Source organism: Acinonyx jubatus, chromosome C1, assembly GCF_027475565.1.
Source record: "Acinonyx jubatus isolate Ajub_Pintada_27869175 chromosome C1, VMU_Ajub_asm_v1.0, whole genome shotgun sequence".
NCBI classification, from domain to species: Eukaryota; Metazoa; Chordata; class Mammalia; order Carnivora; family Felidae; genus Acinonyx; species Acinonyx jubatus.
The window spans coordinates 24,183,765-24,210,222 of NC_069381.1; the positions used below are offsets into that span (position 1 = coordinate 24,183,765).

The 26,458-nt window shown below is 47.6% G+C and overlaps 2 protein-coding genes across 4 annotated transcripts in view; one reads left to right on the top strand and one right to left on the bottom strand.

Moving 5' to 3' along the window:
- On the bottom strand, nt 1-25,194 carry BSDC1 (BSD domain containing 1). Of its 3 annotated transcripts, none has more exons than XM_015070256.3 (11): nt 25,171-25,194; nt 24,532-24,592; nt 19,580-19,696; nt 16,568-16,735; nt 14,870-14,924; nt 11,911-12,026; nt 11,414-11,482; nt 11,174-11,252; nt 9,414-9,893; nt 3,003-3,106; nt 1-1,550 (listed from the first exon to the last, which is right to left on the bottom strand). In XM_015070256.3, coding segments are annotated over exons 1-11 (1,284 nt in total). In that variant the 5' UTR covers nt 25,173-25,194; the 3' UTR covers nt 1-1,517. The 3 variants fall into 3 exon arrangements, with proteins under 3 accessions (XP_014925742.1, XP_014925741.1, XP_014925743.1); XM_015070255.3 differs by lacking the exon at nt 25,171-25,194 and adding an exon at nt 24,859-24,903; XM_015070257.3 differs by lacking the exons at nt 11,414-11,482; nt 25,171-25,194 and adding an exon at nt 24,859-24,903.
- The window catches only part of ZBTB8B (zinc finger and BTB domain containing 8B), a 41,774-nt gene continuing 39,867 nt past the window's right edge, over nt 24,552-26,458 (top strand). Inside the window, exon 1 of the mRNA XM_053210762.1 lies at nt 24,552-25,400. The gene's annotated coding sequence lies outside the window, so the exon portion shown is untranslated. The remainder of the gene's footprint in view (nt 25,401-26,458) is intronic.

Sequence of the window (26,458 nt, forward strand, 5' to 3'; positions counted from 1 at the left end):
TTCTGTTGAATCTCTTTAATGCTGTTAACGGCAAGTCTGGAAAAGGTTCAGGACAAAGTTCTTTTTTCTTTCTTTTTTAATTACAAAACTAACAGCTGTTAGAATCTTTTTTTTTTGTTTTGTTTTCCTTTTTTCTTTCCCTGGCTACAAAATACTCTGGGGAGATGCATTATAATTTAAAATATATAATATTGCACAAACAACCAAACAGTTAATTAAACTAAAGAAATAATTACAAAGAGAAAAACCCCATCCCATCAAAAAAAAAAAAAAAAAAAAAAAGATTCTCTCCATCCCACCCCCCTCACTGAAGGTTTCAAGTGGAACTGACCACCACTCTCTTGGCGTACCTGACCACAATCCCTTTAAATCATTGGTGAATACACCAGATAATGTACAAGAATCACCAGAGCAGCATCATGAAGCACCAGGGTCTCCAGGGATTCCTGCAGCCCCTCAGTCCTCCAAGAGAGGAATAGCTTTACCAGAGCAAAGGGTGAGAGCCACAAAGACCGGGTCTGTCTTCAGGAAGAAGAGCTTTTGCAGAAGCCTGGTAAGAGTCTCAAGAAGTTCACCCCCAGCATATCCCTTCAAGCAGCAGAAGGGCTGAGGTGGAGAAGTTGGGCTTACCAGAGTTGTACGGACTCAGCTTTGATCGCTGCTCTGTACCGCCGGTAGCTGGCTTGTGTCCTAAGCTACAGGGGGGTCGAGGTGGGTAGCTGGTTGGACAAGGTATCCCGCCAGGCAATGCACAGAAGGGCCTGAAGTGACCCCCTCCCTTCTTGGGGAGGGGAAGAAATGCAAGAGCAGACTCTTGCAGGTGGCACAGCTGGGCTAAGGACTTGGGTGCATCTGACATGAAGAAGCCCTGGGAGAGGCATTGGGGACATACCAGCCTGGGCTGGACGAAAGGGAAGAGGTGGGAACTTGGGGTTTGGTCTCTAGATTTGGAACCACAAGGAACCTTTCTGGGAATGGAAAATGCCTGGGAAGGGGAGATTCCCAAGAGAGGCAAATTTCCCAGAGACGAATGCCTCTCACTCACTGGGATAGGAACCAAAATGTGCTTGCCATCCCTGTCTAGCTAGGACAGGTGGGATGGCCCTCCTTGCCTACTTTTGGGTGGACAGAGTGTTCTCTCAGCTTCCTCCAAGAGACTGGTGCTTAGGTCCTACACAGATAGAAGGGCTAGAGTTACCCCTTGGGACTTCCCAGCAAGGGTCCCCAAGAACAGTGGGCGTTCAGCAGAGAAATGTAGGCTCTTCTGGTGAGGGGGGTAGGGCTCCTCCCCTTTGAGTCATCCTATGGTTGGCACAAGTCAGAGTTCCTGGTTTGGATTCAGTGAGCCCCTTCCCAGATGTAAGCAGAGGCCCAAAAGACCAGTAAAGAGCCACCCAGAGGTCTGGTTGACAGAAGCCATTGGGGGGACATTCTCAGTCAGTGTCTTCCAGGGCTGGGCTGAGGTGAGCGAGGGGGTGGGAGGTTCTGTGGGCGGGGGAGCTGCGCGCTCTGGCCCCTCACTCCCAGTCCTCCCACTCTACATCTTCCAGCTGCGGACAGGAGGGGATAACGGAGAGCACAAACACATATTTACTCCTCTGAGTCAAGCCCGGACCCAGCCTCCCCTTGCTGCCCCCATTTCCAGACAGCCCTCCCCTAAACATCCTCCCCCAACTCCCTGCACACCCCGCCCCCCACCCCTTGGGCCACACCTTGCCCCCTAGGAGAGTGAACCACTGTCTTAAGGAACACGTCTGGGAGCAGAGCTGCCCTGTGTCCGAGTGGTGGGGCTGCTGCTCTGATCATTCCAGACCCAAAGGAAATGCTTCCATCAGCCAACACTGGACACTGGGAGGGGACATCCTGCTTCCAGGAACCAACTCAGTCAATCCCTTAAGGAAAACTTGAGAGTGGCCCCGTGATCAGAAGCAAGGTGGCACTGTACTGCAGGTGCTCACAGGGTCTTCATCAGGGGCTCCAGTGCCCTAACTTCAGCTGAAGTCTCTCCAGGGAACTTTCTATCGGCCTGCTGTCAGCTGATCCCCGGTATGATGGGTTGTAGAATGACTGCCTGGGTATATGGTGGCCAGGTTTTACAGAGGGTCGCAAAGACCCAGAAGGCATTAAGCCCCTGTGACATGATAGGGGATCATGGGCCTTCTCTACCCTGGGTATAGTGAGGTCATAGAAGCAAAGTACTCATGGGTAGGTCTCTACCTCTCCCCAGGCTTCAGTTTTCCCATATGAAAAATGAGGCCTTGCCTATCTTTCTAATCTGTTTACCTCTTTACAGCAGGTTTATGAGCTACATGATAGAAGAAATCATGTGATTCTTGTGTAACAGTGGGAGTAACACTGACTTGAATGTTATATGTCTGGGCTGGAGCCTCACTCTTGCCACTTAGCTGTGAGAGCTTTTTTCCCTGCCTTTCATTCAAAAATGACTCCTTCTTGATTTTGGCAGGTAATGAAGAGTTAGAGTAATAAGGCCTCTGGGCTTCTAACTGGACTGGGTTTTGTGGTGGCTTCAGTAACATTCACTGAGAGCTCGCATGTCCCAGGCACGATGCCTAACATGTCTACATGCATTACCTCTCACAGCTTATGTGCTTCTAAGATCAATTCTGTTTTCTATGGGAAAACAGAGGCTCAGGTTAAGTGACTCGCCCTAGATCACACTATCTTTTGTCTCCAAGGCCAGGAATCTATCTGTTCAGGTCCCATCCCTGGGAACCATGAATCAGAAGATCTGGGGCAGGGTTTGGAGTCTACACTTTTTAGTAGTTCCTCAGGTGACTCTGATGCAGAGCTAATGTCAGGTACTCTCTCACCAGGAACTAAGGGGAAACAGAGCCTGCTGACGGAAACCATTCAGGGCCTGAAGCTGCCATCTCAGGAACAGGGATCCACCCTGTTGTGCATCAAGTTGCACTTGATGGGAGGAGTCCTCAAACACTGGGATCATTGGGCTTGCTTCCCTATGGCCAGCCAGGCCCACTCACCTCCCCAGAGGCATCCACTTTGGAGAGTGCCATCTGTACTTCTTCTTCAGTCATGTCCAAGTCAAAGTCCTTCTCCCAGTCCTCACTGATGTCCGTGCTTGAGCCTGGAACCATGATCCACAGTGTCAAAGGTGGGAAGGGGTATGTATGAGCAGGTTGTAGCTGGGGGTTATGGCACTCTTCAAAAGGGCCTGGCAAATATACATCAAAGCTCTCACATTCTGTTGTCACTCTGGCTCAGTGATTCCACTTTTAGGAATCAATTCTAAGGAAAAATCTTGGATTCAGTAAAAGATTTAGCCAAAGGGATGTTCACTGTAGTGCGGTTATAGTGATGAAAATTAAAAAAAACCTGGGGCACCAGGGTGGCTCAGTCGGTTAAGCGTCCGACTTCGGCTTGCGTCATGATCTCACGGTTTGCGGGTTCAAGCCCAGCATCGGGCTCAGTGCTGACATCTCAGAGCCTGCAGCCTGCTTCTGATTCTGTGTCTCCCTCTCTCTCTCTCTCTCTCTCTCTCTGCCCCTTCCCCACTCATGCTCTGTCTCTCTCTCAAAAATAAATAAAAACATCTAATAAACAAACAAACAAACAAACAAACAAACCTGAGAGTCCACTGACAGGGAATTACAAAAGTAAATAAATGGTATAGTCACATGATGGAACATTATGTGGCTTTTAAATGTTAGGCTGTAGAGCACTTATATGCATGGCAAAATAATCTAAAACTATTAAGTGAGGAAAAGTAAGTTACTAAATAGTGAAGAAGCACTTTGGCCCAGAGGCTCCCAGGAGCCACAGAAATCTTCTAGAAGACATAAACAATGAACCTCTTCCTCTTCACTCACTCCACGCTACCTACACTGACCTCGCTACTCCTGAAACACACCAGACACATTCCTGCTTTAGGGCCTTCGCATGGGCTGTTCCTTGTACTTAGAACTCTCTCCTCAGACATCCACAGGCCAATTTCCTCACCTCCTTCACGCCTTTGCTCAAATCCTACCATCTAAATGTGGCCTGCCCGGACCATCCCGCTTTAAACTGCAACCCACTTCTGCACTCTGCTCTCTTTATTCTTTTTTCCATTGCATTTATCACTTTCGAACATATTACATCATTAGACTTAATATGCTTATTGTCAATAATAGAGGAACTAGAATGTGAGCTCCCTGAGGGCAGGGTTCTTTGTTTTCCTTTCTTAGGTATGCCCAGTGCCTAGAATACAGAGTTTGCACCCAACAGATATTCATGGACCCTTTTCTAAACCAGGGTTGGCAAACTACGGCCCATGGACCAAATCCAGCCTACTGCCTGTTTTTGGAAATTCAGCTTTGGAACACAGCCCTTGCCATTTGTTTACATATCGCCTATGGCTGCTTTCCTGCTACAACAGCAGAGCTGAGTAGTTCTAACAGACTGTATGCCCCAAAAGCCTAAAATATTTGTGATCTGGCCCTATACAGAAAAAGTCTACTCATCCCTGCTCTGGGTGATTCTGATGCCTGCTAAGGTTAGCAGTCACTGCTCTAAACATTCGTTATTTGGGTAGGACTTCTTAGAGGGAACATAAAAAAATGTCCATGTGAAGGTTATTACTAAGAAGAAAACTACAAAAAGAGTTTTTTAAAAAAGAATATGCAGAAAAAAAGTATATGTATTGTAAGTCCATTAAAAAAATATGCTCAAAGGGGCACCTGGGGTGACTCGGTTGAGCATCCGACTTCAGCTCAGGTCATGATCTTGCGGTTCGTGGGTTTGAGCCCTGCATTGGGCTCTGTGCTGACAGCTCAGAACCTGGAGCCTGCTTCGGATTCTGTGTCTTTCTCTCTCTCTCTCTCTCTCTCTCTCTCTCTCTCCTCTGCCCCTCCCCCACTCATGCTCTCTCTCCCTCTCTCAAAAATAAATAAGCATTAAAAAAAATATGCTCACAGATGCTTGTACACAGAGAAAAGATGTGTAAAATACCCACAAAAATACTAACAATAGTTACCTCTAGGTGATGAGGTCATGGGGTAATTTTCTTGGTATTTTTTTTTTTTTCTATAGTGAACACATACTACTTTGTAACTTTTTTTGTCTATTAAAAGCATATTTTAAAAAAGTAGGTCCCTGATCTCCCAATGGCACGACCTGTAAACACGTCCTTGTTTCTTGTACAGCTTGCTCCTCACCAGGCACCCAGGCTCTGAGACCTCCCCTAAGCCCTGCCCCTGTGCTCCTTATAAGGGGTCTTGCTCTGTTCTCACTTCCTAGCCACAAGCATCCTGGGTCTCTGGAGCCCTGTAGACCTGGATGGAATCTTTACTTTTTTTTTTTTTTTATCTATTGTGTAGTCTTGGGTAAGTTATTTTGGGCTTCAGTCTATTTATAAAACAAGGATAAAACCACCCTCTTTGCAGAGAACCACAGGAGGAGCTTATTATGCAGATACCTGCCTCCCCTTCCCCCTCATTCAGATTCTGAACATCTAAGTGGTGGCCCAGAACTCTGCATTATAAATAGATACCTGGGTGATTCTTTGTAGGCCTGGGCCTGCAGTTTGAGATCCAACAGTGTTAAGATTAGAAGTGTCAATGTGAAGTGCCCATAACACACATACACATAGTGGGGATTTAACAAATGGGGGCCGTTAAAGGCACGGTTTCAGAGTTCAGTAATTTTGCACGTGGTCCCACGGCTAGCCAGGGCAGACTGGCAACCAAGACCAGGTTCTTCGGACTCTGCATCCAAGTCTCTCTATGCCTTCAGGACATTTTGGTGGCACACACCTGGCTGGCTGTCAGTGTTGGCTTCCTGTGAGTTATGGCTGATTCCTCATTTCAGAGGTGTGGCCATGGCCATGACCGCTTTCCCTAACCTCAGGTTGCCCCTTTTTCAGGCTTTAAATGTTAGGGCAGTCCTTCCAGGGGTGGAAAACAGAGTACCAGCTTACAGTTTTGGAGCACCTCACACCCACCATCTGAGGTGGGTATTAACAGTCCCAGTTTTCAGATGACGAAATGAAGGCTTTGAGTGGCAGAGATGAGAACGAGGGCTGTCTCTGCCATGTGCCTCCTCCCACCATCTTGTCCTCTCACACAAGAGTACTAACATCTCCATTACACTGTGCTTGTGGTGGAGAACTGAGCTATGCCAAAACAATTTAAGATTTCCTGATGGAGTTTGTCTGTTGTTTTTTTAAGAAAGGGGAGTTTTCAGGTGAATACTAACTAGCTCATTTTCTTCCGTTTAATTGGATCTCTGCTTCCCCAGAGAAGAAATGGAGGCAAAAGCCACTCTCAAGTCAGTCATTGGTGAAGTGGGGCCTTCAGCCCAGGGCACCTTCTGGTTTGCAGGCCATAGGCCTGTCTCAGTCTCTCCTTCCCCTCCTCCTGCTGAGGGAACCTGAGCAGGGTAAGTCCAGGCTCTTAGATTAAATGGCTCTTGGGTCAAAATGCAGGTGGGAAGCAGCTCTGCAAGGACAACGATTGCCCCACTGCCCCTGGACTGTGGGAGACTGTGTGGCTAGCCTACCCCAAGAGACTCTGCTGTGTCCAGAGACCAAGCCTCTCTTACGTCATCTAAGATGTAGACCTAAGAGAAAAACGGAGTCACTCACTGTCTCCAAGCCTTCATTATTTCTTTTTAAGATTCACTCTCTCTACTCTGTTCCCACTGTCCTCCTGTCAGTCCAAGGCCCCATCTTCTCCCGACTAAGTGACTGCTTGGGGTGGGTCTTCGGCAGCGATAACCCAGCCCTCCTGCAAACCCCCGAGTGTCAGAGGCAGCAGAGCAGAGCAATGAAGAGCTTATGCCACAGCTCCCCCATAATCTCATTTTGTCCCATTTCAACCCACCACTCATTTTTCTGACCCTGCTCTCCCACAGCCCAATTCCCAATGGAGCCTACAGTATTTTTTTGTTAATAAAACAAAAATTTTTTTTATATTTATTTTTGAAGGAGAGAGAGGAACAGAGTGTGAGGGGGGAGGGGCAGAGAGAGAGAGGGAGACAGAGAATTGGAAGCAGGCTCTAGGCTCTGAGCTGTCAGCACAGAGCCCAATGTGGGGCTCAATATCGGGCTCAAACTCACAGGCCATGAGATCATGACCTGAGTGAGCCAAAGTCGGACACTTAACCGACTGAGCCACCCAGGTGCCCTGGAGCCTATGGCTCTTTAATCCAACTGTTTCACTGTCTCTCCTTCCCTTTCCCAGCTCCAATTCCATGAGCCACAATTCTGATCACTTTTTTGCATATACTTGTGGACTTTCTTCTTTTCCTCTACTGATTTCCCCCGGCTAAACTTGAACCCTGGTTAAATCCAGCTCCCCATCTATTCTGTGCCTGCACCTAGCTACTGACTGTAGCTGGACAAAAGTACACCCGTGCTGACTGGTGTCTCTTAAAATTCATGACTGCTATCTCAAACGGGCCCTTAGTACCACCCAGCCAGCAACTCCATACCACCTGTTGGGTCCCTCACCTACTCTTCCACTTTCCCAAAGTACTTTTTCCTGCTTTTCTAAATACTTAGTGAGTGGGTGGTTGATCTCAAGTTTCCTACCAGTAAAAAAAAAAGGGGAGGGGGGCGGGAAATCACACAGACCTCTCTTGGGCTTCTGTGAGGACTGTGATATGCATATCCAGTGTTAGCACAGAGTGATACAGACATATAGAAAGTGCTCAGAGATAGTACCTTTTATCATCATCATTTCCCCAAAGCAGGGCTCTACTCATATTTCTTCCCTGATTGAGGACCTATTGTGAAACAATTACCCCCAATTTGTAGAGGAATAAATGGGGCTTAGAGAAGATCAGTAACTTTTCTGAAGTCACATGGCTTAGGAGCAAGATTGGGATTTGAACCCAGAACTGTTCAAACCCCAGAGCCTGAGCCCTTAGCCTCTGTACGCGAGGCTCTTCGTACAGGTCAGGCATCTACTGTGAGCAGCATGCCCTGCCGCTCTATGGCACCAAGTCCAACGTTCCAAGTTTGGCTAAGATTTTAAGTTCTTAAGTTCTGCTTCTGAGTTAACCCATCTACCCTTCTTATTCCTCCCTCTCCTGGGAGATAATATAGCAAAGTGGGCTTTACTCACCACTTCTCCTGCCCATGGCCTCTGCTATCTGGACTTTGTAGGCCCCTGAGCCCCGCAGCTGCCCTCAACTCTTCACCTCTCCTATACAATGCCTGTCTCCTCAGTAAACCAACCGCTGATGCCTGGAGCCTTCCTTCTTTCTCTGAACTCCTCCAGCATCAAGCCTGCCCCATACAGCTTCATGTTTCATCATAAAGACTGAAGCTTTTGCCCCTCCCTCCTCAGTGTCTCATAAAGAGTAGGTAGGAGCTCAATGGATGACCTCACTGAATCAGAGCCAGAAGGAAAGTATTGTGTTGGAAACTGGAAACCCTGTGGTTTCCATCAGGGAGCAAGGGGAGGGGTGTGGTGGGGCCAGTTTCCCTTCCACTGCAGCAAACCAGTCTCTCAGCAACAGCAGGCCAGGGCTCACCTGCTGGGCAAGTTTCGTGGCTGACTGGTACTGTGTGTGTGTTTCAGGAGAGGCCCTGCTGACAATCAGCTATCTCTGAAGAGGGATTCTGGATGTGGCAAAACAGTCAACCCCAGAGCTCTTACTGTCCTTTCCTTCCCAGAATTAGAGAGGTTCCCCTTTGACAAAAACTCAGAGTCTCCAGTCTCAAATTTCACTATACAGATAAGAAACTAAAGCTTTAAAACTTAAGCTGGGTCACAGCAAGTTCATGAGGATTCATTTAATTCTTTTTTAAACTGTATGTGTTTAAAAAACACGTGGATTTCGTGCTCCTAATAATGGGATAAGCTTAGGGAGGCTAAATGACTTTCCTGAGGTCAAAAAGGGTGAGGACCCCTGACAATCAATGACACAGGGATTTCCAACCCAGGGTAAGGCTTAATTGTCCAAACGGACAGTGTGGTAGTTACGGGCATAGGCTCTGAGTCAGAGACCTGGGCCTGAATCTGGGCCTGCCACTTCCTGGCCATGTGAATTTGAGCAAGTTACTTAACATTTCTGAGCCTCGTTTTCTTCATCTATAAAAGAAGGCAATAATACCGACCTGACTGGGCTGTGAGATGAAATGAGAAATTAAATGCAATATAACACACTAAGCCCAGGACATGGCATAAACCTTATTCTGTTGGACCTAAGACTCCAACGATTGTAAGATGCACTCTTACTTCAGAGCATATGTACACCTTGGATGAAATAAGGTAATAAATACTCAACAGATAGCAGCTGTCACCATCATCAATATCACAAATGAAAGGGTGAGGAAACTGGCACCACAAATGCTTCTGGGATCCTAAAGAGACAAGTCTGCCTTATGGGGTAACAACTCTTGCTTGTCCCCCTCCCCCCTGCTCCCTGGGATTTTGGCCTCGACTTACCTTTCTTTCCATTGTTAGAGGGCGTAGACTTCCCACTGTCCGAGTTCAGCTCAAACACCCGTAAGTCTGTGAGTACCTCCTCCCTCAGAGTCTCTACTCTGGCTGGAGGCCTAGGCTCTGGGCCACTGGGGCGGCCAGCAGGGGTGTGGGGCTTGAACTGAGCTGGGGGCGGGGGTCCAGTCTCACCCACATCCACAGCCAGGCCCTGTTCCTCCAAAGATGCCTCTAGCAGCTTCTGGGACAGGTCCTTGGGCAACACGGGTGCCTCAGCTGCAGTGGCAGGTTTGGCGATCTGGGTCACGGGGGAGATGCTCTCACTGCTCTCTGAGGGAGTCACCTCTGTTGGAGGCTCAGCCGGAGTCATCAGATTCTCTTCACAGGGGCTCAGGGAGCCAGGTCCTCCTTCAGGGGATGTGGAGGTTTTGGCCACAGGAACCTTTGCCTCTTTTGCAGAGGTGGGTGAGTTGCTCACAAGCTCCTCTGTTGAGAGAGAACAGGAAAGAGGGCTACGTACCCTGGTCAGCCCCAAGACAACCTTGGAGCTCTGAAGAGCTCTCAGGTTCGCACCAAAGCTTACTCCGATCAAGACTAAAGGGTGCCAGTTTCCTCACCCTTTCCCCATCACGGTTCCTCTGCAGATACTTCCTGCTGGTCAAAGTCTCTCCTACGCTGAGGCCTAGCATATGTCTTGTGGACACTCAGCTTCTGGCAGCACAGCCCAAGACGGTATTATAGATTCGAAAGCTAAGACTTGACAGTCAGTTCTGGGTTCAGGCTGGGCTCTGCTCTATCCTCAGTGTGTGATCTCGGGGAAGACACTGAACTTTTAACTTACCCCCACTTGATAAATGTGTTAATAGCATACAGGTGGCTCCAACATACTATCCAAAGTTGAGCTACCAGGTAGAGGAGGCTGAGCTCTTAAGCGAGTGGTTCCCAAACCTGGCTAGGCACGAACCATTACCAGGGGAGCTCGTTAAAAATGCAAGTTTGGGGGCACCTGGGTGGCTCAGCCTGTTAAGAATCTGACTTCAGCTTAGGGTCATGATCTCACAGTTCATGAGTTCCAGCCCTGTGTCAGGCTCTCTGCTGTCAGCATGGAGCCCACTTTGGATCCTCTGTCCCCTCCCCCACTCACGTTCTCTTCCTCTCTCTCTCTCAAAAATAAACATCAAAAATTTTTTTAAAAATTTAATGTTTATTTATTTTTGAGAGATGGAGAGACAGAGGGCACGAGTGGAGAAGGGGCAGAGAGAGAGGGAGACACAGAATCTGAAGCAGGCTCCAGGCTCTGAGCTATCAGCACAGAGTCCAACACGGGGCTCAAACTCACGAACCGTGAGATCATGACCTGAGCCGAAGTTGGTGTTTAACTGATGGAGCCACCCAGGTGCCCCCACCCCCCAAATTTTTTTAAAGTACAACTTTGGCCACATCCCCAGAGTCTCATTTAGAATGGGGGGAAGGGAATCTTGAATTCTGATAAGCCTCCTAGGTGACTGTGAAGTGGCTGGCCCATAGGCTGGCAGGGGAATCTGTTGCTACTGACACATGTGATTTCCTTACCCAAACCGGGAATTCCGCCAGCCCAGGCAAACTTTTCCTTTTTAGTTCAGCCTATCCTCAGCATGGACAAGCGCCGTATACATGCCCTACGCTTCCCTGCATGCCAGGTCTCTCCGGTGTTCAGAGATGGCCAGATGGTCCCTACAGGCAGCACAGGATCTGTTACTTGCCCATCACCTTTCAATATCTCTTACCTTCTTCCTCCTCCCAGCCAGGCTCTTCAGAGATGCTCTGTTCTGCCCGTTGCTTCAGGGCATCCCTCCGGGCCTGCTCCTGAGTGTGGGGGAGATGGCCAGAAGCAGTCAGGGCTCACTCTCCCCAGACCCTGGCCCTGACCCCAGAACTCTTGGTACCCTGTGCCCCTTCTTCCCTCAACAAAATCCAGTCTACTTCCCCAAGGGCTGAGTGGACCTCCCCAGGCCAGGCCAGCATACCTGCTCTAGTTGATGGACTTTATAGAAATACCGATGCCAGAATTCTGAATGGGAAACAGCTGCTGGGACCTGGAGGGAGGGGACAGTGGAGATGAGACTTTGGGAGTGGTTGTGTACGGTCTGTGTCCCCAGCCTTATCAGCCTGTTCCCAGCTGCTCTGGATTTCAGATGTGGCTCCGTGGCTGAGCGGTTTTCCTCAGAGCACTTAACACCCTTCCATCCCCAGACCCACTTTCCTGGCCTAGCTTGGCCAAGGAGAGAGAAAAGAATTCCCATCAGGTTTTGCTGGCCCTTCCATTTTTCCCGATTGCCAGAAGCCTGGCGAATCAGCTTTGCCCATATAGAGTCTTGGCTCAGGACCTGGCTGGTCTGGCTCTAGAGGGTCTCAGACTGCTCTCTGGGCCAGGTAACTGCAGTGACTCTAGCTAGATATGTGCCTCCCACCTCCTGACACCTCAAGCTGAAGCTGGGTAAAGTCCTGCCAGCTGGGCCCTCACCATCTTGGTGTAGAGGGCCCGGATGGAGGGGCTGCCTACAAGGAGCTCTGAGATCTCCCCTTTCTTCTCCTCCAAGCAGAACTGGGAAAGCCAGGCGTCAAACAATTCCGGGGGCCCTGCAGAGGGACAGACACTGATGGTCAGTTTTTTGGGTCTGGAGAAAGAACACCGGGCCTACAGAAAACATATCTAAGCCTGGACATGGACAGTGAGGAAAGCTTAAGGTTTTTTTTCAAAGCCATTTGGCCAAAGGTGGGGGGTCGGGAAGGGTGAAGGGGTGGGTAGGCCCCACTGGTATCACGGCATAGCATTTAAGTGATCTCTAGAACGGGCTACTATCTGCATGTTCTCATGCTGCTTGCTTTTTAGCCCACTGCACTTGGCTACTGAACGCCCTCCTCTCCGAAACTGTTCTCAGGTCCCCAGGGACCCCCATGTTGCCAGTCCAAAGGCTACTTCCTGGGGCACCTGGCTGGCTCAGTCAGTTGAACGTCTGACTCTTGATTTTGGTTCAGGTCATGACCTCACAGTTTGTGGGATTTAGCCCCCTGTCAGGCTCCATGCTGACAACATGGGGCCTGCTTGAGATTTTTTCTCTCCCTCTTTCCTCCCCACTCCTGCATGCACACACACACTTTCTCTCTCAAAAATAAATAAACTTAAAAAACAAAAATAAAGGCTACTTCTCTGCCCTCTCTCATGGGACCAGTCCGGCTTCTGACCCTGGGAGCCACTGTCGTCCTCGTGACGCCCTCTTCTCTTCCGGCTTCTCAGTCTTCTATGATTCCCCTCCCACCTTTCCAGTTGTTCCATGTGAGTCTTCAGTGGCTCCTCTTTTTTCCTCTCCTTATGTCCTCCCATTCTCTATTTTCTCCTCAGATAACCTCTACTAAGCCACAAGTTTTAACCTCTCCCTCCCCCAACAACTCCTCAATCTGTCTTTGCAGCCCAGGCTACCCTTCTGGGCCCCAGAGCCAGGGGTCCAGGTGTCCTCTGGAAACTTCTATCAGCTCAGGTGCAGCAAACGCAACGTGTGCTCATTTTCTTCCATCACTAAACTGTCCCACCTAGTTATCCACCAGAACCCTGGGTGCTGTCCTGGACTCCTCCTTTATCTGATCGCCCTGGGTTCCACCTCCTCGGTGTCTTCCACACCCCATTCTTCATTCCACCTGCCACTCCCTGGGTTCTGGACTTACCTCTGACGTGGGGATTCCTGCCAAGCCTCCTACCCAGTCTGCCCATCTTTCTCTATGTTGGATGGCTCTTTTACAAAATAAATAAAATAAAATAAAATAAAATAAAATAAAATAAAATAAAATAAAATAAAATAAGATAAAATAAAATAAAATAAAATAAAACAAAACAAAACAAATAAATAAAATAAAATAAAATAAAACAAATAAAATAAAACAAAACAAATAAAATAAAATAAAATAAAATAAAATAAAACAAATAAAATAAAATAAAATAAAACAAAACAAATAAAATAAAATAAAATAAAATAAATAAAATAAAACAAAATAAAATCTGATCACCTCAGGCTTCAAAACCCTTCAGTAGTTCTCTAGGGAGGGCTTTTTATTTAGTTTTAATTTTTTATTATTCTTTTTATTAAGTAAACTCTATACCCAATGTGGGGCTCGCACTCACGACCGTGAGATCAAGAGTCATTTGCTTCACTGACTGGGCCAGCCAGGCTCCCCTGGAGGGAGGGCTTTTTAAGCTAGGGTCCAAGCATGGGCTTCACAGAGGGTCAAAGACCTCCCATATGGCATTATAAAATTTTGTGGAGAGGGGTGCCTGGGCAGCTCAGTTGGTTAAGCGTCCGACTCTTGCTTTCAGTTCGGGTCATGGGATCGAGCCCAGGCTCTGCACTGAATGGAGAACTTGTTTGGGATTCTCTCTCTCTCTCTCTCTCTCTCTCTCTCTCTCTCTCTCCCCCCCCCCCTTCTGCCCCTCTCCCCTGCTTGTGCTCTTTCTCTCTAAGTATAAATAAATAAAATTTTGTGAAGAGAGGGCCTGTCATTTTCAACAGATTTTTAAAGGCCTTTGTGACTAAAAAAAAAGTTAAGAACCACTACTTTGAGCCTTTTAGGACAAAAATTCAAACTGCATGGTCTGGCACCCAAAGCCCTTCCAGTCCGGCCCCCACCAGCAGCTCTCATCGCCATCCCTCCCTCACATGCACCCCTTAATCCAGACTTCTCAAATGCAGGACCTTAAAATGTCCTACTGCCATGCTTGAACACCTTCCCCCACTGCTAAAAACAAAATTAGTCTACTTGTTTTTCTTTTTAAAGTAGGCTCCACGCCCAATGTGGGGCTTGAACTCATAACCCTGAGATCAAGCGTGGCAACCTCCACCAACTAAGCCAGCCAGGCGCCCCCCAAACTAGTTTACTTCTAATTTATCCTTAAAAACTCAACGTAAGTGTCACATCCTAGGTTCCCCAGGTTGCACCGGGTGCTTCCCTTCTGGGTTCCTACTAGCCCCCACCTTTCTGTGGAAACAGTCACTCTACCTCTACTATCCTTGCTTTATTGTTTCCTGTCTCTCTTTCTTAACAGCAGGTTCCTGGAGGTCTGCACTGGGGTGAGGGTTTGACTAATTTCTGAGCTCCAGTTCCCAGCTTGGGGCTTGCTGCATGAGAGGGGCTTGGCAAACAAGCGCCAAAGAGAAGGCAGGCAGGGCAGCAGGGCTGGGATGGAGCCTGAGCTAAGAATGAGGGAGCGGAGCAAAGTCTCTGCAGACTGCAGAGATGAACACAGTCTGGGTTCAGGGAGGAAAAGGGACTGTCAACCCATCCTACCACACATAAGGTACACTCTAGTCCCACTCTGGTCTCTCCACACAGGAGGTGCTGGGCCACTGCTAGTAGAGACCAACAGGGTGCTCATCCCAGATTCCCGTGGTCTCCCTTCCCTGCAAGCCTCCCCCTCACCGCTACCCCCTCACCATCTGGTTCATTGCAGTAGGTTGCCGGGTCTGACTGCAGGCTGTAGAGGCGAGCCTGTAAGAAATAAAGAACAGAGATTCTGGAGTGCTAGGTGGAGAAAGCACCCCCTCTCTGACAGCATAGTCTACCATTGTTGTCGATTTAGGTGCTCAGAGACTGATCATTCCCCTGTACATTTATTCCCATTTGGAAATCAGCCTCAACCCAGCCTCTCGCCTGCTGGCTGCCAGACCCCACAGGGCACCTGTCAGTTTGCCCATGGCTAGAAAGGGGAATACTGGGCTAGGAGTGAAAAACTGAGGCTCCTGGAAAAATGGTCTCCCCTAGTATTCCACCTGGGGAATTAAGATACAGTGTAAGCAGGCTATAAACTTGTATGTATAAAATGCTTTTGAATTGTGTGAAACCTGAAAAACATTAGTGCAAATACACTAATAAAATCCAAATTCATGGGCAAAATTTGAAATAATGTATCTCCCCAAATTAAAAGCATTCATCAAGAACTTCTTTCTTTTTTTTTTTTATTACGTTTCTTTATTTTTGAGAGGCAGAGAAAGACAGAGCACGAGTGGGGGAGGGGCAGAGAGAGAGGAAGAAGACACAGGATCGGAAGCAGGCTCCAGGCTCTGAGCCGTCAGCACAGAGCATGACACGGGGCTCGAACTCACGAACCGTGAGACCAGGTCCCGAGCCAAAGTCGGACGCTCAACCGACTGAGCCACCCAGGCGCCCCAAGAATTTCTTAATTCCATAGCCAGTCTGCCGAGTGAATTATCTGCCATGTTCCCGGTAAGGCCACAGGAGTGGCAAACTTTAGCTGGTCAACAGAAGACCCCACCTCCCCTCCTCAATGTTACGTGGAGCAAAGGCCAGCTGTCTCCGTTAGAGCTTCAGCAAGTGGCTTTGGTGACTTACAGCTGTTAGAATTTAAAATCCTACAATTTAGGAAATTTTACACTCCCACTCAAATGTCCACTAAGTGGTGGTATTGATACTAGTGCTGGCAGATATGCTTGACAAATCAGTAGGTTTGGAAAGGAAATTCAATGCCAACCTGCTGTGAATTTAGGAGAAAACACTCCATGAACCGTGAAGAAGTAATGTGAGAAGATAAAATGTGGAAGAAATACGCTACCACTGTTGTTGATCTAAGTGCTTTGAAGACATCCTCCCCCCATACGTTGATTCCCACTGGAAATCAGCCTTAACCCAAACGGGGAGAAGATCATACCTGTACAGCATTCCTTATCAAGGCTGAAAGCTGAAAGGACTCCCCAAGAGCAGCACTACAGAAATGACTGGAATAATTATGCTCTGTTCACTTGCAAGAATGTAAATAATTAAAAGGATGGTAAGAAAGATGCTGATATTTTTTATATATGTTTTTACAGCAGGTTATAAAATTCGATGTATAAAGTGCTTTTTTTGTTAAAAAGAAAGAGTTCAAACTATCTTTACCAATGTTTGTAAACAAAAAGAAATGAAAGGTTATAGCCAAACAAGAAATAAGTGGTTCTCTTTCAGTGATGGGATTATGGATTTAGCGATAATTATCTTCTTGATTAGTACTATTCTCCAGTATAGTTATACACATATACTTATTTTCTGGCCTGAACACATACTGCTTTTATGAGTGCACATTGGAAGATGGCATCTAGTGCTGTTAGGCACCTGCAGGGGAGGCTGCTAATGAATACCTTGGTGCCATCATAAGGCTCAGCTGTGCCAGAGGGTGTGCCCATCAGGGTGATGACATCGCAGTCTATGGTCTTGTCTGGTGAGGGAGCGAAGGTGTCAGAGATCACCCCTAGGAAGTCAGACAACCCCTTCTTCATCTTCTCTGTTGCCCCCGAGGAGCCTTCAGTCTGCAGAGAGAAGAGGAAGAGGAAACAAGTGGCCCAGGAGCAGGCTGCAAGTTAGAGTTTGGGCTACTGAGGGGTAAAGCGTCAGGGGCAAAGGAAGCATCAGGGGTAAAGCATCCCTGTGTAGGGACCAGGGAAGTGCTCATGGCCTCTTACCCCATCTCTGAGGTTGGAGAAGGACAGAAGTAGCCAGGGTCCCCAGACACCAGAAGAGGGTGTGGACCAGGACCCCAGTAGGCCTATATAGTCAGAGCAGAACTCCCTGACTGGCTGTTTCATCAAAATTTCAAGGCTAGTCATAGTGATCAAAAACTGGCAGGAGAGGGGATGCTCCGATGGCTCAGTTGGTTGAGCATCCGACCCTGGATTTTGGCTCAGGTCACGATCTTTCAGTGCGTGGGACCGAGTCCTGCGGTGGGCTCTGCACTGACAGCAAACAGCCTGCTTGGGACTCTCTGTCTCCCTCTCTCTTGCCCCTCTGCTGCTCATGCTCACTTGCTCTCTCTCTCAAAATAAATAAATAAACATTTAAAAAAATGGGCAGGATAGGATGCATGCTGTACACACTCTGTGGGGAAGGGGACATGTGGGTGGAGTGGTGGGAAAGGTACTAGTTTTGGAGACCTAACCCCCTCTGAGTCAGCTTCCTGATCTGTAAAATTAGGACAAACAGACTTCCTTCAGAGGGCTGCTGTGAAAAATAAAAAAGATCAGGCATGTACAAGCCTGGCATAAAACAAACATCTACTAACTAGCAGTACTGTAATATCACAATGTCATCGTCATTGTTGCTCAGGAAGTAGAACATTCTCTATGAAAGACCGGGGACATATGGGCAGGATGAGAACACATATCCTTGCCCAGACGCAAACCTGGGACCAGCTGAGGGCCAACGTATGCATTGTCTAGAAGGGGCAAGTGAGACACCAAGCTTGAGCCACACTGGCCGGGATATCCTTGAACAAGCAGAAATAGGATGCTGACAGGGCCAGGCTCTAAAAACCTCGTGGAAACCATAGCATTTACTCCTGATTAGGCTATCCAAGCATTTTATACCCGGAATCTATCAGCATGCCTGGCACATGCTAGCACAGATATACAATCATATTTGTCAAATGAAAAAAAAGGAATAAATAGCCACCTGGGTGGCTGAGTTGGTTAAGCGACCGACTGTTGATTGTGGCTCAGGTCATGATGTCACGGTTCCTGAGATGGAGCCCCACATCAGGCTCTGAACTGACAGTGAGGAGCCTGGTTGAGATTCTCTCTCTCCCACTCTCTCTCTGCCCCTCCCCTGCTTGCTGGATGTCTCTCTCAAAAATAAATAAATAAACACTAAAGAAAGAAAGAAAGAGAGAAAGAGAGAGAGAGAGAAAGAGAGAGAGAAAGAAAGAAAAGAAAGAAAGAGAAAGAAAGAGAGAAAGAAAAGAAAGAGAAAGAGAGAGAAAGAAAAAGAAAGAGAGAAAAAAGAAAGAAACAAAGAAAGAGAAAAGAAAAGAAAAGAAAAGGAAAGGAAAGAAAAGAAAAGGAAAGAAAAGGAAAGAAAAGAAAAAGAGGCGCTGGGGTGGCTCAGTCAGTTAAGCGTCCAACTCTTGATTTCAGCTCAGGTCACGATCTCACAGTTTGTGAGTTCAAGCCCCACATTGAGCTCTGTGCTGACAGTGCAGAGCCTGCTTGGGATTCTCTCTCTCTGTTCCTCCCTCACTTGTGCTCTCTTTCAAAGTAAACTTTAAAAAAAATAAAAATAAAATTTTAAAAAGGAATAAATAAACGGAAAAAATGAGTGGTGTCTCTGCTGCTGGCTGGACCCTAGCAGTTCAGCAGGATTACTATCTGTCACTCCTGCTCATGCTCATGAGTAGCTGTGATTAGCCCGCAGACAGTATTTTACAAGAGGAGTCAACAAAATTAAGGTTGGCTAAAAGAACTCCAAAACATGTTTTTCATAACATGGCTTCTAATCTCAAGGCAACTGATTCAGCTGGAGATCAGATGAAGAAAGTGCAATTTCCCCAATACTAAAGGAGAAACTGTTCATGCAAAACCTATATATTATACTTCATCGGAAGCTTGAGCTTTGCAGGGATAGCCAACCATACACTATTTTCACTTTTCACACTCACTTTAGAATCTAAATCCTATCTCACAAAAAGATTCTGCCACACATCTTTGATTAATAAAAACAGGGCCCGTAAGAATAGAAGTTGGCACAACCTTTCTGGAGGGTAGTTTTGCAATAAATATTAAAAGGCCTACAACTGTACTCACCGTATGATCCCTTCTAGTATTTTATTATAAAGAAAATATGAAGGGCAAAGATTTAGCAATCAGAATGTTTACTGTAGCTCTGTTTATCTAGTACCAGAAAAAAATGAAATAGGAAACTAGGAACTGGTTAAACCTACAGAACAAATAACAAGCCATTTATGATGCTGGAGAATGAGGTTTGCAATGATTAAGCCAGAAAGTACGTTATAAACCGTGATATTCAGTTGATTCCAGTTTTGAAAAAGAAAGTGGACAAAGTGAAAAAGAACGAGGAACATACTCCCCAAATATTAACAGTCGTTACCTCTGGGAGATGGAACTAGGTCTTTCTTTTTCTTTCACTTACGTGTATTTTCTAAACTGTCTACAGTGAATGACTTTGCCAGAAGGAAAACATTTGCTAAAACAATACAGAAATGGGAGAGCTTATTAATACTTATTCTATATAGCTTGTTTGCTTGACAGACATAATTCTTTCAAAGTGGGAGCCTATGGGGGAAAAACAATCACTTAATAGTAGAAAGGTTGGGGTATCAGGCTGTGAAGGACAGTCACTCAGAGCGTGAAGGGAGTACTCACAGCTAGCTTCTCCTTGACCACACTGGCTGTGGCTGCAATGGTGCAGGCCGTGTCATGCTGGACCACCTGGGTGAACTCTGTCAGGTCTCGCTTCATGAACTCCAAGGCTTCGGAGGACTACGGGGAAGACAAGAGAGGGATGACAGAGCCAGCTGGCTCCACTACCCTTTGTTCCTGTTCCCGGGGCTGCTTCTATCCCAGACAGACACATGGAAACCTCAAGTGACATGGGAAGCCTCAGCACAGAAACAATGATTGCCTGTCCCAATCCCATGACCTGGGATTACCGAACAGCAGAGAGTACAAAGGGACTCCCTGCAGCTCTGAGAATCGGGATGAGACTCAGCCCTGACTAAGCTCTGTGGCCACAAGTAACTCTCATCTAGTTTCAGTTTTCTCCTGAGGGAGGTACACTAAATCGGTGGTTCAAGAGCAGACTGGGGAAGGGGGTGCACACAGTCCGGAAACGAAACAGACTCCGATGCATTCCTCTGAAATCCTTTAAGTCATGACATTTGTTTCAAATTTCAAGTAACCTGAAGAAAAGGTGTGTGATTTTTTTAATCAAGGGAAAGTGTTTCTATTTTTATTTATTTTTTATTACAGGGAAGTTCAGTTGAAATATGAGGCAGTATGTGAAATTATTTGTCTGAAAAACTAAATAAACATGTTGTACTAGTGACAGTAATAGTTGAGAAAGCGTTTATGAGCGATTCTTGGCAATTTAATACCAGAAAAAAGGTGTGTGGTTTTTACATTCCACAAAGGGGGTGTTGAGAGAAATACTGGATTGGATTGCCTCCGAAGTCTTGCTTCTACCATTCTAGGGTTCTATTCATCCATAGAGATCCTTCGGGCAGAATGAATATTTGCTTCTGTCAGACTGACCTGCTGCTCACCCTGCACTCAGACCAGGTTTGAGAGAGCAGGCCCTCGGCCCTGGTCTGAGTCTTGCCCTGCTTTGTTTCATCCTTACCCACTCTGGGGTACCTTCCCAAACTACCTCTGTACTCCCCTGGCAAGCCCCCTCATTTTGCACATGGAGAGTCACCTGAATTTTTTTTTTTTGCATTTTTGAGGGTTCTGGTGACTTTTTTCTGGTTTTCATCAGCCTGGGATGAAATGGGGTAGTCTCATCTATCAGCAAGAAGCTTCTCTGGGAGTGGGAATCATGTCTCCCTTTCAGACTCAGGACTCTAATTGGAGTGGAGGGGCCATTTATTCTCTATCTCCATCCACTCTGCCATTCTCCATCCTGGTCCAGGCCAGCCTGCTCTGTCGAACGGACTCCTCGCAGGTTGTATCAGATACCTCTACTGCCTTCTCCTTGTGACACTGCTGGGAGCTTTGGAAGTCAGAGCAGACCAGGTTGCCCCTGCTTTACATTCTACAGTGCCCATAGTGTCCTATGAGCAAGTACACCATCTTTCCCTTCACTTACAAGGCCCATATAATCTCATCTCTGGCCCTCATCCTCTACCACTGCGTTCCTCACTGAGCTCTAGTTGGCTTTCTGCAAGTTTCTCAGATGCTCTAGCATCTTCCTTACCTTCATGGTATTAGAACATATGGTTCTAACTCTTCCAAACAAATAAGTGGAAAAAAACACAACAAATAAACCCTTTCAACTGGTTAACTCTGGTTTCTCCTTCAGATCTATGTTTAAATGTCACTTCCCTGGAGAAGCTTCCCTAATGCCACCTCAGATTAGGTTGGGTCCCTGCTTCATGTTCCCAGGGCACCTGAATGTTCTCTAACGTTTGTCATACTGTAGATTATGATTACCCGTTCCAAGTCTAGCTTCCTGGATGAACTGAGTTCCCTGAGCACAGAACCCATGTTTTTTGTTTACTGATGCTTTCCCAGTAGTGACACAGAACGCGGCATAGAGTAGGTGCTTAAATTTGCTTGTTAAATTTACATGTACCAGAGCAATTTTAATTAAATAGCCATTAGCATGATTATTTGATAAATGGCTGTCACTAGACTGTGAGCTCTGAGGGGACAAATATGAACAGACATGGTGCCTGCCCTCAAGAAGACCGTAGTCTACTGGCAAAATGTTCATATAACAGTGTTGATACACAAGGGCAGAGTGGTGACCAGTGTATTATCAGGAAGTTGGAAAGACTTGGTGAAGGGAAGCCTGGACTTAGCCCTAAAGAATGAGCAGGAATCAGCAAAGGAAGCCTGCCTGGGGCATAGTAGGGCATAGGACTTACCGAAGCCCATGTGCATTTCAGTCCTAACGAACATAAAAGGTAAAGCAAAACTGGTTTAGAATAAAGCTGGAGAGGTTGCCAGGGGCAACTATGGAGGGCCTGGTCAGCCCTGAGGGTAATGGGGAGCCATCAAGGGTTTGAAGGTGGGACATGATGAGCTTTGCCTTTTTCACAGGTCACTCCAGTCACTGGCATGGAGTGCCATGGACGGGTCCAAAAGTGACAAGAGTAGAAGACAGAGGAAAACCAGTCAGGAGGCTGCTGCTGCTGCAATAGTCCAGAAAAGAAAACAGAATATGAATAAGGACAGTGCTGGTCAGGATGAAAGGATGGGACTGGTTCAAGAAATATTAGTCAAAAAAGGTAGATTTAGTGATTAAATGGATGTGTTGACTGAGGGCCAAAAAGAGTCAAGGAAGGGCCACTGGCTGCTAAACTAGGTGCCTGGGTGGATGCAGGGCTGCCAGCTGAGGGACAAAATGCCAAAGGGGAAGCCCGCTTAGAGAGAGGGTGATGACAATGATTTCGGTCCTGTAGCATGTGTGGCGTATCTGGATAGTTGTCCATCAGCAGCTATTCTCAAACACTAAAGTTCAGAGTAAAGGACTAGGAGTCACTCCATCATGGAAATGGAGGAGGTCACCCAGGAAGCGTTTGTAGAGTGAACAGAGCAGTGAGCGGAGGACAAGACCCCTCAAACACTACACTTTTAAGGCGCAGGAAGGGGAAGTCATGAGGCAGTCAGGAAAGAAAAGCCTGAGATGTGGAGAATTGAGAGAGAAGCATGCCACAAAGCCAAAGGAGTAGAGTTTCAAGAAAGAGGGAGTGATCACTAGTGTCAAATGCAGCAGAAAGGTCCAGGAAGATAAGGGCTGAAAACCACCCACTGGATTTGGCAAGCGGTAGGTGAAGCTGAGTGTGTTTACAGATAAGCTTGTATGTGGTAGCTGCAGGGATGGGGACGGAGTCATGAGAGATCACGCTGTTGATCTCAAATTATAAACAGTAGGAGGTGAGGTTGTCTCCCAGAGGTAAAAGAAGAAGCAGTTGAACAGTGGACTTGAGGAAGAGTTAGGTTTGGGGAAAGTTTCTGAAGGCAAGGGGGAAGAAAAGGATATGAGAGACTGGAAAAGCTTGCTGGGTGTTGCTCAGGCCTGAGTAAGGTTGGTGAATCTGTGGTTGGGCCAAAGAGCAATATGACTTTCTCTATCACTGTCTGTGGGTAAATGCAAGCACACACGTACACTATAGGATGAGGTAAGGCGTACAGGAAGGTAGATTATAGCACCATCTCAAACTGTTGTCTCCAGGGCAGTACGCTAAGGGGTGCAAGGGAACTGAGGGTCCTGGGAATTGAGTGGTCCAGATGGAGCCAGGATGGGAAGGGGGAAGGAGGCAAGGCCAGGAAAGCACTGCAAGACCAAGAAAAAAAAAAATGGAAGTAAAAATGGATGGGTGGTGTTTAAGGGATTTCCCCATCACCCTCCTCAGGACTTAATAAAAATAACTCCAGCTTATATACTATTTACTGTGTGCTAAGCATTGTCCTTGGTGCTTTACACATTATCACTCAATCCTTACAATACTATCAGGTAGGTATAATTAGTACTCCCATTTTGCAGATGAGGAACTGAGGCCTAGAAAGGTTAAATAACTTGCTCAACTTGGTCTAACAGTAAGCAGCTGAGAGGGAGATTAAGTCCTCTTTCTGAATGGGGTAACTGTCAAAGGCAGAAACAACGTCCACACCCCTGCTTCAAACTGGGAGTTCCCCAAGAACGAAGATAGAAAGCTAACCAACTATCTATTTTTCATGAGTTATGGTAAGACCAGCCTTGAGAGAAACACACAGGAGCCCCTCGCACACCTGCTGAATGAACGTCAGACTCTCCTTCCAAGAGATCGCTCAATGGAAGTGACCTTCTTTGAGGTCTCTTCAATTAAACTTCCTTGTGAAATTCTCCTCGTGCTTATCAACAACGTAAACAACTCAGGGCATTCTTAGATTTGCTAGGCTGTAGCTGAGAGGCTGTCCAGGACTGCATAGGCTAAAGGAGGTATTAAAATGCTCCCAGAGTAGAGGACTGATTTAACCGAGATCAGAAGCCTCCCTGAGTCTGCCCTGAAGCAGGACTCACCCCAATTCCCTGAGGTAAACGGTAATTAACTTTTTTCCACAATTCACTGGGGCCCGCTTTGACAAACTAGCACGGAAGGGAACAGAAACACACAACAGCATTGTCCATTGGTAGAGCAGAGCCTCACTCATCCCACAGGGATTGCTGCCTCCCTGCTAGACTGAGCTTCGTGAGGCCCAGGATTGCAGCTTATCCTCAGGACCTGTCACAGAGTGCTGGCTGTGCCATTCTAATACCCGAATGACTAGAGCAGTAAGTTTCTATCGCTAGAGTTCTTCTTCAGGGCCTAGATCAAACGTTCTCTCTTCTACGAAGCTGTGAATTTCCTGAGCTGGAATAAACTGCTCTTCCTATGGATTCCTACAAAAGGGTCGCGCCAGCCTTTAAACCAACATGTATTTCACCGTGGCGACTGTCACACTGGCCTGAGTCGGGGTCAGTCCTCCCTTACACCGATAAGGTATAACAGCAGAGCTCGGCGGGCCTCATCTCGAAGGCCTGGCGCCCACGTAGGTCGGGCGGGGCCGCTCGGACCTGGTTGCAGTGAGGCGGAGCGAGGCCCTGCCGGAGGAAGGGCGCCGGCCCGGCTTACCTTCTCCTTGACTGCCTGGTAGCTCTGCTGCAGCCAGCTCCGCCACCATCCCACGTCCTCCCTGTGGAAGACAGACACATCTGGCGGCCCTGCGGTGCGACTCTTGCCCGCGCAACGATCGGGTCTCAGTTTCCCCCTGAGATGTGGTCCGCGGGCCAAGACTTGGCAGACCGCTTCCCCACCCCCCTCACACTGCGACTCCACCCCGCCTTTTCAGTTCCGTCCACTCGCGCGCTGGCCTCCTGCTCCCCACGGGGACCCTGGCCCAGCACCCCGGCCCTCAGAGAATTCAGGCCCCAACGCCGGAGAGCAGGATGACGGGCTCACCCTTCCGCCATCTTGCCCGCATGACATCACCACTATTTACTGACCTCTGACTTCCGACACGGCACCGCCCCCTCAGGCACCGCCCCGGAGCGCTCGGCCCAATCCTCGCGCTGACACCGCCCCCAGCCCAATCTCCGCTCCAGTCCACTACTGGGCCCCGCCTCCTTGAGCCCCGTCCAGTGTCCGTCTACAATTCGCCCTTCAACTCCGCCTCTGGACTCTTGGCCCAATCCTCACTCAGTTCGGTTCTCAGGGTCCACTCCCCAGCGGTAGCCCTACCCCCCTGCAACAACTACTCTTTAATCAGCGTACATCGGATACGGTGGCTGCTAAGGGCCACGTTCGTCCCTCTAGCTGGACCGCGAAGGCGCGGGAGAGGAGCGGAGAAAGGGAGGGGGTGGGGCTGGAGCTCGAAAGTCTGGATCCTAGAGCTCAGGTCTAGGACCACCCCCCTTTATGAAACAAGCCGCGCAACAGCTGCTTGGGGTCTCTTCGGGCTAATCCAACAAGCGGAGAGCGGAGCCCTGGGCTAGGGTCTGCAGGTGTGTAGAGAAAATTTCATCACAGTTAACTTCCATGAGGCTTCTCGAGGGGCTCTGAGGATATTAGGGAGATAGACACACATTCACCTATCTCAACTTTTGATAGCCCAAATCAGAACTTTTTGAACTGGAGCTGAATGTGGATTGACTTGTGAAAGGGGGACAGAGACAGAAACTTTCTGGATCTGCTACCTGTCAAATCCCATGGCCTCTTGTCTGTTTAGGGGCGTAGCTTTAGTAATTCCCCCACCAGCCATTCCGTTTTTTCTCTTTACATGATTGTTCCTGTCGTCATACATGGTATTTCTCCCACATTAAAAGCATGGAAATAAATATCAACCCTCTCTTGACCCGACGCCCATTCCCTAATTCCCTTTACAGCAAAACTCCTCTAAGACTTGCCCACCCGCGCTGTCTTCAACTCCCCTCTCTTCCCAATCTCTCTTGAATTCACTTCAGTCAGGTTTTTGCCTCCCCACAATAAGTTGACCTAACTTTTGTTAAGATGTTAAGAGCCATGGCCAATTTTCAATTCTTATTTGGACCATTAGCATCTTACTTGACACAGTTGATCACCTTCCTACTTTTTATTTTATTAAAAGGTTTTTTTTTTAATGTTTATTTATTTTTGAGAGAGAGAGAGAGACGGAGTGTGAGTGGGGGAGGGGCAGAGAGAGAGGGAGGCACAGAATCCAAAGGAGGCTCCAGGCTCTGAGTTGTCAACGCAGAGCCAGACGCAGAGGCGAACTCACAAACCGTGAGATCATGACCTGAGCCAAAGTTGGAGACTTAACTGACTGAGCCACCCAGGCACCCCATCTACCTTTTAAAACTTTTACTTTCTTCACTTTGCTCCAGGGCACCATGCCCTCCTGACTTTCCTCTTACCTTGCTGGCATCTCCTTTTCAGTGTTCTCTACTGTTTTTTCACTGACCTCTTGTCGCTGGAATGTCCAAGGACTTAGTCCTTGACCTTCTCCTTTTCGATGTCTGTAATCATTCACCAGATGATATCATCAAGTCTCACGATTTTAATTAACTAATTTAAAGAGAGGCAG

Excerpts from the sequence above, each read along its gene's own strand:
- BSDC1 (XM_015070255.3), bottom strand. Across the intron at positions 19,697-24,531 it reads ACCAGGCAGTCAAGGAGAAG|TCCTCCGAAGCCTTGGAGTT; the intron begins GTAAGCCGGGCC and ends TCTTCCCCGTAG. Across the intron at positions 11,253-11,413 it reads AAGTCCATCAACTAGAGCAG|GAGCAGGCCCGGAGGGATGC; the intron begins GTATGCTGGCCT and ends CCCCACACTCAG.